At 37.9% G+C, this 15,187-nt stretch overlaps 1 protein-coding gene across 1 annotated transcript in view; it reads right to left on the minus strand.

The window, feature by feature from the left end:
- Positions 1-15,187, minus strand: part of HHAT (hedgehog acyltransferase) — a gene marked incomplete at its 3' end in the record, with an annotated part of 88,708 nt that overhangs the window by 54,544 nt on the left and 18,977 nt on the right. The window contains exon 8 of the mRNA XM_027714497.2: positions 14,448-14,598. Coding sequence (XP_027570298.1) covers positions 14,448-14,598 — 151 coding nt within the window. The remainder of the gene's footprint in view (positions 1-14,447; positions 14,599-15,187) is intronic.

Genomic DNA, 15,187 nt, shown 5'->3' on the forward strand with positions numbered 1-15,187 from the left:
CCAAAAATTCAGTATGTTTGCGCTGGGATGGGGAGAAGAAGAAACTGATACGGTTTCAGAAGAGAGCTGTATGCTAAACAGCCCTCTTGCACTTCTTCAGCCAAGCTCATCTGCTCAAGTTCTTCAAGCTATTCTCTGATGGCAGTAACCAATCTGGTACACTCTCTGAAGGGACAGAAGAACCAAGCTTCTTGTGGACAGGGATGTGGAGCACAAAAATATCATTGCTTTTGACACTGAACCAAAAGCCAAAGGACTTTGCTTACCATAAGCATGGAAGCTGAAAGGTCCTGCTAACTTGAGATGATCAGAGCTGAAGGAGGTTGGGGTGGACAAAGCTAAGGCTGAGTGGGTTCAGACAAGGAGGGAAAACAAGACAGTTTGTGTAGATATCATGACATGCCATCTCTTCTCTCATTTTTCACTCTTTGCAAAACATAATGCACTTGCTACTAAAAAAGTTTTGTAAGTTTTTTTCATCTGGGCTTTAGCTATTGAATATTTTTTGGAAATATTTTGATAAGTATTAACAATGAACATGCATAGAAACGATTTATTAGAATAAATGAAAAAGAAAAATTATCAGAGCCTCACTAGGTGTAATTCAGCATACATAGACAGGGTCCATTATTCCTCAGTTGATTTTGTACTGATACATTTCAATAGTCTACCCAAGATCCTCAGTTCTCAACAGTGTAAGCAGTTGTTTAACTGTGCTATGACCAAAAGAATTTTGAGAATTGTCCTAGTTAGGACAACTGAGACCAGTTCATCAGGGTATGGGTGTAACCCAAAACTGTGTATTCTATAGCCTTCCATGCCATTTCCCAGAAACTGTTATCAATGAACCATTTACACCCTCTGCCCATAGAGCCTGACTCCTCAGGCTACAAACTAGGTGTTAAGAGGCCTGTGAGATAGGAGGATGCTCCTGTCCTCACACCCTTTGTGGAACTCCCCGCCCTGAGGGAAGTGCTGAGCAGTCCTGCCTGAACTGCAGGATATATAATCTTGGAGTCTTGGAACATTTTTAACCACTCTGTGGGATCCAGAGAAGGACTGCGGCTCATCGCTCTCAAACAGACTTGGATCACCACCCTATACTGGACTCCAATCACCACTTTTGACCAGACTGCAACAGCTCTCCCCCCAGCATCTCACTGCAATCACCACTTTTGACCAGACTGCAACAGCTCTCCCACCAGCAGGTTCTTCCCCTCTCCCTTTACTTTGGACTCAAGCGGGGCCCAAGGAACACCACTTTGTTCATGTCCCAGGGTACTGGGTTATACATTTGGGTTTTGTGGGTTAAGACCAATTGTTTGTTTGTATGATTGTACTTACTGTATTATTTTAGTAAATTGTTATTCTGACTTATAATCTCTCCTTTGAGTTGAGTTCATTTCCCCTGCTGGTTAACTCTTAAACCAGCACAAGAATATAAAGCATCATCTGACTGCGCACTTAGATCTTAAAGATCCCACAGGACCTATCATTGATTAGGTCCAAAAGCAAGAACAACAAGGCTGAACAATTTCAAATTGTAAATGGAAGAAATGGTTGCATTACTTAAGGCTATGGATACTGTGTACATATATCTTGGTTAATGAATAGAAACATTGTGCAAGACAAAAATATTGAGTAGATAGGATTATGGGAGGCTAGTTTTGACAAAAAACTACTACAGACACTTTTGACCGTTCTGCTTGTTCATATTTAAATACATACTGCAGCTAAGTCTACAAATAAAGTAAAAATACAGTGAAGTAGCAGAGGCAACAGATCTGGTAGATGCATCTATTCTCAGATGGAAAAGTTAAAAAGGGGTAAAGAGGGTTTGTAGAACAATGTTAAGACTGCAACCTGGGGGTGGAATAAGCACCTTCATTAAATGAAAAAAGAGAACAAATAATCACACTGTATTAGCATTAAAAATGTCATAGCAATCCCTTCAACATCAGAGGACTCCACCTATGAGGCATGACAGTGTCCCTCACAATTAACACAAAATTACACCTGCCATATAAAATACATCCATATTTAATTGATATTACAGTATAGTCTATAACGAGCTTCACACAGCTTGTAAAATCCTGAGTTTCTCTGCAAAATACACAATTTATCTGGTAGTTCTTGCAATTTAGGGTGCCTCAGTTACATAAAGGTTTCAGAAATGCTTTCAGAAATCCTGTAACAAGCACAAATTTTCAAAATAAATGTTCTTATTAAAATCTAAAACAAGAGAAAGGATATCCACAGCAATATGAGTGAAAAGTGATTTACCAGTTAGATTCTCTATTCTATTCAAATGTTGGTAGCAATATAGTATTTCAAATTTGTGAAAAATAAGTAAAATCTAGTTTATCAAAATAGTAATGGTCTTTGGACAGAACAAAATCTTGACTAGTCAGTGGAACAATAAAGGGGAGATATATTTAACCTCAATTTCATAATCATAATTACATATTGCAGATAATTTGATAGGGTTTTTTTTAATAAAAACATCCCTAATTCTGTTCCTCTGAAGGGTAGTTTTGAATCACAGTTCTATACACACCTATCAATGCTTTTGTTAAGCATGGAAGTTTTAGTTTGATAGAATTCAAACAGTTATACATACAATCCATCATCATCAACTACACTAAACCAACAAAGACCTTTTCCAAGAGGTCTTTGAAACCTCTGCCTGCAAGCATACATCTCTCTCCTCAAGGTACATTTTCAAAATTATTTCACAGACGTGCAGCTTCTGCTCTGAAAGCTAAATGCATAATGCAACAACCTGCCTCCAAATTTGCATTCAGCACAAAGCTGATGGGGGGAAATTAAAAAATTATATGCACATGTCATCCATTGGATTGTTCACTTTCCACAAAGCTGTGCTTTCCTTTAACTGAGGTCCACACTCTGGTTCCTCAAAAGAGGAATTGTGTGAGCCTTTAGCATACAACTTTTAAACTTGATTAAGTTATGCCAGCCTATTCTATTTAAGGATTTGACCCCACATTGACCTAGATGAAAACTGCTTCTTATTAGCTGTTTTAGGGACTACAATTTACAATTCCAATGTGATGGCTAAAGGACCCACACACAAAATGAGGTTTGATTGTTCAAACCTCTTGCCTAAAGATTTACAATGATACAAAAAACATAAGTACTGAGCACATGTCAGGATCATAAGAATCAATTTAAAGTTAAGCTGACTACTAGAGACATTTTTTATGAAATTAATTGCAATAAATTTGAATCACTCAACTCTGATTTTGTATATCCATATTTCTAAGCCGTGTGCTGAAGAGAAACCAGCGAAGTTTGTTTTCTGCCAGTTCCTCCCCAGGACTGCTGGGCTGCATGCTACTCCTGGAAACAAAGCATGCAACACACAGCATAATCTGGGAAGATCTGGCTAATCATGTACTTCAGCAAAGATGCCCACTGCAAGCATCACCACTCAAAAGTAGGCATGGTTCTTACTTTGGGCCCTACTTTAGGGGAGTAGACCTACATAGATAGTTTGCCATTTGTAAAAAAAAAAATAAAAAAATAAAAAAAAATTCAGTAGATGAATGTAGATGAAGACAGGTAAATGTGACACTGTGTACCCACAGACTGTATTGCATAATAGACAGAAATATCCCAGACACCATAAAAACAGTTGTGTTGCCAGTAAATACTTCTGAATGCAGAAAGGGGTGGTGTAACTTCTATTAGCAGGAGAGGAGTTCAAGCAGCAGCACTACCCAACAATTCCCTCGAGCAAACAATATAATTGCACTTAAATCTCTTCAAATCAGTTAGCCTAGTTGCCATTTATGGCAATGATGAAATCCAACAAGTAGGTTACTTGTTCTAGTTCTAGTACTCTGGATATTCACCATCTCAAAAATAGCATTGTAGTTGCTGCAATGTTTCAACCACGGTTCTTTGCCATTCCTTTTAAAACATGGCTAAACTTGACATCAGAAAGTCTAACTCATTCCCATATCCTCAGAGTAGCCTGCCCTATTTAATTGTAGAACTGTGTTTGCAAGGCCAGCACTTCCATTAGCTGTCTTTTCAAATAAATGTGGCATTTAGCCAGTGAGTTGCTGACCAAAAGTCTCTCCCACAACAGAACATTTTGCACTGGAGACTGAGAGGTCATTGAATGGCATCTGCTTTCACTGACACAGCGCTCAAGTCACTTCATTGTTCCTAATTCTCAAGCAATGTCTTACTGGAGGAATGCACAAAAGACTGTAAACACAAGAATTCCTCTGACAGATGCCCCACCATTTAGCAGTTCCAAACTACTTTTCTGGATTCTCCTATATCTGCTCATGTTTTTTCTAATGCTGCCTGTGGCAAGCTTCCCAGCAGGTAACCCCTCAAAGATGTATGCTTCCAAATTACAAATAATCACAAGTCTGCAATGTAAATCTGAAACAATTTTTAGAGTCTTGTCTGAAGAGTAAGATTACTACCAGGAAAGCAGATAAAGTCTATATACAGATTATTTAATGTCTCAATGAACTATAAAACTTTCTAAAGCAAATCCCCCGGAGGGGGCACACCTACCAACTAAAGTATTTTCCAAGTAGATACTGCTACCTATTGATTCATTCTCATCATTATTAAGTAAACATCTGGGAAAGCCAGTCATATTTTTTAAAGACACTTTGCCTGTCTGTAGCTTGCATTGATTCAGACAGTTTTCTACAAATTTACCTGAAACCTACACCTTCTAGCAAAGCTTGTCTCTTCAGTGACAATCAGGACAAGTCTTCCTCTAAATAGCATAACTGCCACCATACCCTACATGCACTATTTATAAAGCTGATGCACAACTTGAAATACAAAAACAACAATTAAATTGTCACAGATAATGTTACAGTAGAAATAAACACAGCAAGCAAACTGAAAATATTCACTTAAAATGCCCAGATTATTTAGTGTTGCTAGTTTTTAAAATGAAGATAGATGCATAATAAAAAATGCAATGCAATCCAATATAATAATCTGTTTGGATTTATCTATAACCCAAACTATGGAATATACTTTTGGACACTGAGCTTTTAAAGTCACCTTGTAACATTTTTCTGGGGATTCTTTTGCCACATACGAGCATGTTCTTGGAGCTATCATTTTCAGCCTTTCAATTACTGCAATACACTTGGTGAATTCCACCCACATATAGATACTAGTCTGATATGGTAGCAGAATTGGGAACAAATATATATATGGACCTCTTTTGGCATTCCTTTAAGATAAACAATAACAAATCCTTTCATTTCCTATGCATCTCCATTCTTACCGTGCAACCTAGAACAAAAATCCTAGCTCAACCCAATAAGAAAATTTTTGTTTAAGTGAATTCAATGTTCTTTTAAACATCAAGATCTTAAGAACTCGCTAAGCCTAGATATCAAGCTTCAGTGGACTGTCTTTTGTTTGCAAGCTTTGATTTTAACCATCTGCAATGCAGCAAACTAGTAGCTTTCTTTCATTTCAATGTAAAAACACAGCTAAAAGTAAAAAAAGAAAATCTATGCTATTTGAAAGAAAAAATATGAAGACTGTCAAATGCTTTCATATCATATCTTTGACAAACAGTTTCTTGTTACAGTAATAATAAGCAGGACTTGTATATACACGAAGACATCTTTTTATCATATTCTCTGACACTTGCTTAAGGACATACTGGAATTTTAACACTTCATGCTTAGATAGAACACTTTGAATCTGTGTTCTGTTTCTTCCTGGAATGATTCAGCAGTACAAACATTTACCTTACTTCACAAAAAGAATACTCTGTAGTTATGTGATCACTTTAAGGCAAAACTAAACATTTTACTCTGGAAGTATTTACTGCATAGCATCATAGGAAGAAGCTAGGGCTTCCTGAAGCCATAAGGGTGGTGGAAATCCACAGTGAAATCCTGACCCCATCAAAATCAGCAGCAAAACCCTCATTAATTTTAATGGAAACAGAAATACACCTGGATTGACTCTGGACAGCCTGTATAAGGCAGAATACAGTCCAACTTTGGTATACATTTTGTTAGACACAACTTCACCTCCAAGTAGAAAGCATCAATAAGTCTCAAAGCTTCATCTGCACAGTTTCAGTTATTAGTTGGGATCTCAGGCTGGAGACATGCATAGTAAAAATAACCTACAATGAGACAGCTGCAAGGAGAAAGTTCTTTTGAGGACCACATACAAACACTTCACAATGCTAGTGGCCTCCAGCCTATGGATTGGAACCATGACCTAATATGTTTTGTTGTTTTATTTCAAATCAAACACAGAACCTGTATTATATCAGAAAGCCTGAGGAAAGTTTTAATGATTGTATGCAGTGACTCCCCCTCACCCCTGTAATCTCCTGGTCAGAAAGAGAAGCAGAACTTTCAGCAGGCATCAGTCATTGCCAGTGTTAATGTAAGATTACACACAGGTCTGCCTACTCTGGGGGCTTTAAAATAAATTAATTCTGTTTCTCACATATCCAATCACATTGGATCTTGGTGATACAGTTCAGCAGACACTTTCTTAAAAAGAGCAAGTCTCATTTGTATTCTGTTAATCTCTCCTACAACCCTTCAGAAGAAATATTGCTTTAATTTTATACCTTCCCCGATTCTTCAAAAGCCTGTGGTAGCTCATGGAGAGCAGATGAAACCTAATGCCCATTAGTGGCAAACTCCCATAGGGTAAGTTTTCCCTCAGTCTTTCTCACATAAGACTCTTGCACTGCAGTGTGATTGTCCAATTACTGTGAGATCTCTCCTCTTATTGCAAACAGAACAAACAAGTTTATTAACAGCCATTACTCATTTTCTACAGTATTTGTGAGCCAGCAGAGTGCTGTTTGCTAAATGTGAACAGCAGTAATAGTTTGTATCAATGCAGAGCTCTATGTCAACTACGGTGAAGAACGGGCATCACAGGTGATTAGCAGTAGATGGGCTTAGCTTCACTGTCAAAAAAGCCCAGCAATTTTAAATTACAGTAACAATGCAGTCACTACACAAAAGAAATTCCAACTATTATGTAATTTCGATCCAAGTAGAATTAGGGTGCTTCATTATTTTGCCTCTTTTTACACTGCAAAGAAACAAAGATTTTTTTCTCTTCTGAAGAGATTTAAGGAACCTTTTAAAGCTTTAATATAAACAGAAAATTGAGCTGTACAGTGGATAACTGTAGCATGCAACTGTAGCATTTAGCTGATTTCAAAAAAGCAATTTAATCCTTTGTTTTCATCAGTGAGAGAACAACTACTGGTCCAGAACTACAGTCTTTCACATATTCAGGTGACATGTTAGCTAAAAATCTGTCACAGATCAATACCCAGTTTTAAGCATCACAATAGTTAACAAAAAATACAGTAAATCAGGGAGAGTATTATTTTCCAACTTTAGAAACAAGTTATTCTACTACTAAAAATGTGCAGTAATTCTGCAGTTAAATGCCCAACATTGGGGGCAAGAAGCTGAGGTATTCTGATACTGGCAAGCAGGTGTAACATTTAAAGGCTACGTGTAACTCCACAGCCTTGCTAAGGAAGGCTCTCCTCTTCAAAAGCCCACCCTGACTTGAGCTGCCATTCCACACAGTAGCTGTGTGTTTAACACCAAATCATACTGCTGAGGGTACCAAGGGGTTGTAGGTGGCAAGGACACACAGGGAGATCTGCCTCACATTCAACCCCAGTTCCTACATACCAACAGAAGGAAAAAGAGCCCTTCCTTTTCCAAGACTCACACCCAGAATCCTCAAAGAGCACATAAAAATCTTCTCAAGAATGAAAACTAATATTCATTAAGCATTTTAAAGCACATAAGCCACCACTCTATGCTTACATAAGCTTTCCATGATGAAAGTGTTCTTTTGCATGTTCTTTCTACTACCGATATGGGATCCGGTTCAGTCTACTTGTGCAGACAGGACACAAACCAGATCTTATGATTTCACAGTGTTAAAGTCTGCAAACTTAGGCTTCTGCACACTTTGGCAATATTGATTTATTCTATTCTTAATTTTCAATACAATTTTCCCTTACTTCATAAGCACTAGGCCATTTCAACACCATTTAGTCCAAATATCCTTTTAAATTTTTTTTTCATATTTAAGATATTGTGTCTATTGTCAAATAGAAATCTGCAGCATTAACATTTTTTTAAGATTAAAACCAGCTTTTAAAAAAAGCTAGATAATTAAAAGATGTTTTTATTTTAACCTGATACACTGTCTACAACACACTGCACAACTTTTTTCTTTGAAGATATCAAATGGTGGAAATATACCAGAAGAGACACCTGAACTCCAGAGGAAAGGGAAACATGGATGAGCATGTCCTTCCTTTTCTTGTCGCTCAGGTGCAGCTGCTGCATATTCCCCATCACAGGCACAGAGTGCTTTCCAAACATAGCTGTCTAGAACAATAGGATAAATACAAATCATCTGAAAATACCTGATCCTCTTGAAGCTGGCTGCTAGGCCATTTACAGTACTGAAAATGAGATTCTCTGTTCACAGTACAGGCAGACTTGGTCCAGCATCCCTGGCTTGAAGTTACAGACAGCATCCTTTCCCCAGGCACAGAACCCCAGAGAAGTCTTCCTACAGCTTTGAAAAGCAGCTGTTGCTGTTGCTGCTGCAATCCTTTTCACAGCAAGCTGGGCAGCAGGTCTGAGCCACAGATATGGATATGCTATTTAAATTTTTTACCAGGCTTCGGGTGATTCACACTGAATCCCCTCTTCAAACTGCCATGGAGATGTGGAGCTTCTTTTGATTGCCTGCCTCTCCTTCCCCCATGTAAATTTTTCAAGGACTGGTAACTTCACTGACTCCTGAAGATACCTGCCATGTAAAGGAGTTTGACCTATCATTTAGCATCCTTCCTTTTTGCCCTGCAATTACCTCCAAATGAAAGCACAACAATAACAGCAATTTGCTGTTATTACTAACATATAATCAGAGAACTAAACCCACAGGAAGGAGAAATTTAGGGAGAAAATCTGCTACCTCCAATTTCAGACCATCCATCAGACTATCCAGAAACACCACAACAAGAGCACGACAACACCCAAATAGAAAGACCCTTTCCCTGTTTGTTACAGTGCAAGCCCCTAAACGTGTAAAGGCACATTATTCTGAGCCCAGATGCAGGGATGTCATCTTGGCTACACATATCTGCAGCACAGCTGTAGTTGTTATTGTTATAGGCAATTATGTTTGTGTTAACTTGTGCCAGACATTGGCTATTTGGGAATTTAAGGGGGCAAGCTTCCCAAATCAAGCATTGACAGGAACACCGTTTCTGATCTTATTTAAATGCAGGGGTGAAAAAGCACTCAAGTGATTACCTTTCCTCTACAGGTCAGGAAATCCATTTTCCTTGCTTAAAAATCTATTCCAGTCCTCACCATAAGCCAAGAATAGGCAATTAAATAAATGCTATCAAGAGTTTAAGTCAACAATAAAAGATGGGAAGTTTTTGCATGCTATTCATCATTCCAAAATTACTGCACATGGTCACAGTGATCTCTTGTGCTCACACTCACACATAACATCAATATCAGACTTGTCTTTTCCCAGAAAGGAATCTGAAACAAGGAGAAAAACCCCTGCTACTGTCCTTTTTGATAGACATACACAAGCGACCATTCCCAGAGGGAGGAAGGTTTCAGGAACAACAGTAAATGTAGACAAAAAGTATCATGATGCAGAAGAAACAGATGCAGATGAATTTACATTATCACTTGTAGATTCATTTTCTAAGGATTGGTTATAGTGAAGAATGTGATTAGCCCACAGCAAAACTCTAATCCATAATTTGGAACAATTCACTAAGACCTTGCACATTTTTTTCATGTAAAGCAAATGCTTCAGCAATAATGAGGCAGGTAAACAAGACTGAATTGCAGACAATCTCTTGCAAATCACAACTCACATGACATTTTTGGATGCCACCAAAATGTCTATGGGATAAACTTAACATGTGTTCATACAGAAGTGTGAATGTGTGTCTGTACATGCAAAATACAGCCCTCCTAGTCCACCTGTTAGCATGCAAGAAAATGGGGGGCTGACATGTCAGACTCTTCTCTGGTCAAGTATCAGGGTGTTAAATACAAGGTGGAATCTAGAATTTATAGCATAGTACTTGAAAATGGACAAATGTTTACCATTGCATCTTTCATTTTTCTCTGGCAGCATTTCTTCAACTCCACTTTCTTTATCCTAGATGAAATTCTGTTTATGGTGAAATTTACTTTCCAAACACTACTCCTTAATGCCTTCCTGAAAAGCCTCCATCCTGCCTGAGACTAACCTATATTAAACATGCATCAAGTTTTAGCACAATTTGTCCCAAACTCACTTGGCTCCAAATTATTTTGGGATAAGATACTTGGGAATGAACAAATTTTAAGGTGGAAAGACAAAGAAGAGGTCATAGAATGGTTTGGGTTGAAAGGGACCTTAAAGATCATCTATCCCAACTCCTCAGCCATGGGCAGGGGCACCTTCCACTTGAACAGGTTGGTCAGGGCTCTGTCCAACCTGTCCTTGAACACTTCCAGGGATGGGCCATCCAGCTTCTCTGGGCAACCTGTTCCAGTGCCTCACCAGTTTACCTCTGAGTAAAGAATTACTTCCTCTCAACCTCTCATCTTTCACTTTAAAGCCATTCCCCCTTGTTCTATCACTATCTGCCCATGTAAAAAAAGTTTCCCTCTTTCTTGTAAGCCCCATTTGTAAGCTATGAGGTCTCCCTAGAGCCTTCTCTTCTCCAGCTTGAACAACCCCAACTCTCTCAGGAAAGGTGCTTCAGCCCTCCGAGCATCATCAAGAAGTGTTGTGCTTCTGCACATTTCAAATCAGTCTATGACCAGAGATAATTGGTTTCTTATGCCATGCTGTTCCCATGGCATGTCAAAACATATCCAATCAGTGTGTCCAACATCTTTGCAGAAGAGCACTTGTCACATTCAGTAACACAGCATAGAAACATAAAAATAGAAGCACAATTTTTTTTTCCACAAACAGCAGCAGGCCTGTTGTCCTAATTTACAAACTGACACGTTTCTTTGTGGAATAAATTGCCAAAGTCATTTACCAAAAAGTCAAAACTGATATAAGATTTAGTTATGTACTATCTATTGTTTCTGTAGTTTCCACACCACTACTCTTCCACTAAGATATTTTTTCATATTGAAGTAATTTGCAAGTTTCCGTAACTTTTTCCAGTTGCACTACACAATTCACACCCCCACCTGAAAAGTTGTATGGCAGACATCAGCCTTGGCTACTTCTTTAAAAGCACTTGCAAGTTTCCAGCAACACTGGTTCTCTCTCAGAATTGATTTCCTTGCTTTTAACCTTGGTGACAAAAACTAGATTTTAATGACTTTTTTATGACTTAAGGTAAAGCAGACCCTAAAAACTAAGTTCATGTGCCACTGAACTGCTATCCTCTCTGGAAATCAGGAGCTCAGAGGCTCCATTTCGCAGCTGTGATAAAGGTTTTGAATAGCAATATCTTTATCATGCATTTATTAGCTATGCAGCTGCATATTTAGCAAGCTAATGATACCCTGGTAAAATGAAACCACAGTAACACATTCAACACCTGTATTTGTCTCGAGACAGCAAACGAGATTGATAATTTTTTTACTTGAGAGACTGTCTTGATTAAATATGGCTTAGGGAGAACCTACTATAAGGTTGATAACTTTTTTAATTAAAGTCTTTAATTTTTACGTCTGAATGGACAAAATTTAGTTTATTGTTTAGTACCATAAACAGAGAGACAGAATACTTGATTTCATTCTTTGATTCCTACTTTACTTTTCAGCTCTAGAGAAACTTCAGATACACTGTGGTATTTTTCTTACCTTCCTGACTGAAAGCTCTTCCACCTGCTGTATCACAGTGAATTATGTCAGCATGTACTGATTAGAAGTGACATTGGTCTGGATGGGTCGGATCAAAAGCTTTGTTATGCTCAAAGGACACCAGGTGGTGGTGGAAGACTCCTAAGTAATATATTTGCATTCCTTACATTGTGACATTCATGTTGCCTTTCTCTTCAGGCTACCTTCTCTCCTTCAAGATCTGCACTGCTGAAAGCTTTGAGACATAAAAACAACAATAACTGGGTCTTCAAAAGCCTAGCCAGCATAAAACCCTGTTTCTAACAGTATTCTCAAGTGGACACCAGCAAGAAGGGTAAGAGTGAGCCAAGCATACACAAGTGCTTTTTTTCTGAGCAGTGTCCCTGATGCCAGCCAGGTAACAGTGGTGTACTCCATATCAACTGGATCATTCCCGGACACTCCATTTCCCAACCTGGCCCTTAGAAGCCTTTAATAAGCTTTACCAGACTACCGTTTTATGAAAACAAAGTCTAGTACACATCTCACTCTATCAGCTTAAAACAAGGCACTGCATCATTAACATTTAAATTTGACCTACTCTAATAAAGTTGCTATGAAAATTCACATTAAAGTCCTTGTATCACAAACTACAACAACCTATTTAGCATCTTAAGGAAACACAGTGTCACTTTTCCGAAGGCTTTGCAACATGAGCCATTTACTTTCCCCATTTTTGCTGGCTTTTATGCTACACCCCCAATTTCCCAACTTCCTGTCCTGTTTGGTCATACAGTTCGGAAAGAAAGGCTATTATTTCTACTTCTAACACAACATTCCTATAAAACATGCCAATATACCACATAAGACTGCAAAGCCTCTGGATAGTGTGATTAAAGAGTTTAACTGTAAAGGCAAAAGGGCATCATAATTCAGGGCAATCATAAAACTTCTTAGAAAATTGAGAACGACCCATAACACTAGCAGCTACAGAAAGCTCTACTATCTACAGGACTTTGAGAGCAAGAAATCAAATCAGGTATATATTAACTGACTTTTTTCAACACTCAAAGCAAACAAACAAGTTCAATCGTTGAGGTAACTTATTACTTCTGACAGTGAATTTTGATATGAATGAAATAATTAGGCAAAAGGTAAATATCAGCACTTGACATTTTTTGCTTCTATAAAAAAATAATTAAATTTTCCACTTAGATATTAGTTTCAATTTTCTCACAAATGTTATGAATATTTTTTTAAGGGGCATCCAATGTTTTTACTGTGATACACCACACTTTTTTGCAGGTGTTGAGTACCCTTGCATGCCCTGTTACAACTACCTGGCACAGCAGTGTCATTGGTATTTGTGAAGTTCATTTTCATCTGGCACCTCCAGAGCAATATACAGATTCCCTGGAATAAGAACTAGAAACAGAGGAAAAACTGCTACTGTTTGCAAATTTGCTTGCAAGGGCCAGCAGGCCAAGAGATGCTGCTCTCAGGAGAGTGCCTGGTAAAAATGACAAATTTCTATATTAACTCTGTAAGTCTTATGTTCAAACTCTGAAAGAGCATTTAAACCAAGGCAGTTGTTAGTAGCTCAAATAATTTTTAATAGTTCACCTGTGTTCTGCACTCTATGCCTGCTGTATTTCTTTGAATACTACAGATCTACAGTTGCTAACTATTATAAACTATAAAGCTTTCTTGTTACAGCTAGTTTCAAGCTGAAAACAAAATTAAAATCTCATCCAATAAAACTGATAACAGCAGGCCCACTGTTTTTATGACTAAAATGAAAAGCTTTATTCATATTGCAAAGCAGTCAGAGACAAGACAGGGTAAGCACCATTCTGAGAGGCTCTGCATTAACATAACATGAGGAGTCTCTGCACTAAAAAGCTGACAAGTCTAAATCATTTCAGGAATGTTTTTAGACATCTGGGGCACAGAATTCCACAGACTGAAGGAATATTGGATAGTGCAGAGAAAAACAAGGGAGGAGAGAAGTCAAGTGAATCCACTGCTACACAGAAGCTAAATATTAAGCAGAATCCCCCTGGGAGACAGTTTTCAGTAAAAAGACTTCAGTGAACACTGATTTAAAGCAACCATATGATTCAAAACTCACAGGTTTATGGTGAAATATTGTTCTGAAACTTCCTTAACAACAAAAGAGATTCAGAAATTCATCCTACTTTATAAACAAGTATCATTTTCATAGTACTTCTAGTGTGTTGAAGGCTTTCTCTACCATATCGCTCTGCATATTGAAGGGTTATAACTACACCTTTCCTCATGTGATCAATCAAGCATTTATTTTCCTTCTCTGGGAGGAAAAAAATTACGAGGATGAAAATGCTGAAAGAGATGCTTGGCCTTATTTGTCCATGGAGTGAAAAAAGTAACCATCGAATTGAAGTTCATTTTAAAAGTGCTAAAGAAGAATCATGGGTGTAAGAGAAAAAGCACAAGCATATGAAAGCAAACATATGCGTGTGTTCATGTTCACATACATGTTCTTATACACTGACTGCCATATATCAGTAATAAACTGTCTGAAAAGCAATAAGGACTAACCTCCACATTTTAGTGAAACTGTGCATCAGGCTCACACAGCGAGGCAGAGCTGGAGGTTTGAGTCCATCCATTTGAAGGAGGAGGGCAGGAACACCATACAGAACCAGGTATTTCACGTAAAAAAACAGTACTTGAGCTAGAGCCAGGCCACCTAAAAGAAAAAAATAAACATACCTTAAACAAGGTCTGAAATATTTTTAAAACCTGTTAATACTGACTACTTCCAAACAACAATTATTCAAAGAACTAAGACAAGCATCATCAGTTGATGGGATAGACACCAGCTACTTTTGCAACAGCCACAGGACGAAAGCACATGCCCTTATGACATTAGGCACACACACAAAATAATACCATCATTCCAATATGAAGGTACAAGTATGTATCTGTAGTTCCACCTTCAAAAATCTCTGGACTGTGAGTGTTGCTATGAAAAAAATAAATACTGACTTGAGTTAAAATCAGAACATACTGATATAAGCAATGAACATGTACTACAGAGAAAATGAAATTTATCTTTGTAAAAAAAAAATACCAAAAAAACAAAAAACAAACAAACAACCACTCTACACTTTTTCTTACAGAACAGATATAAACAATGGTTATCATTGCAGCTTATCCTGACAGCCCCACAAACATCCTAAGATTAAGATTAAGTTTCCCACAAACATCCTAAGATTAAGTTCCCAGAAAATACCCTCTACAAGGTCCCTTCTGCTGCAGCCAAGGCATAGAAGACT

The sequence above is a fragment of the Pipra filicauda genome, unplaced genomic scaffold (assembly GCF_003945595.2).
Source record: "Pipra filicauda isolate LSUMZ 115617 unplaced genomic scaffold, ASM394559v2 scaffold51_size4534324_pilon, whole genome shotgun sequence".
Classification (NCBI taxonomy): Eukaryota; Metazoa; Chordata; class Aves; order Passeriformes; family Pipridae; genus Pipra; species Pipra filicauda.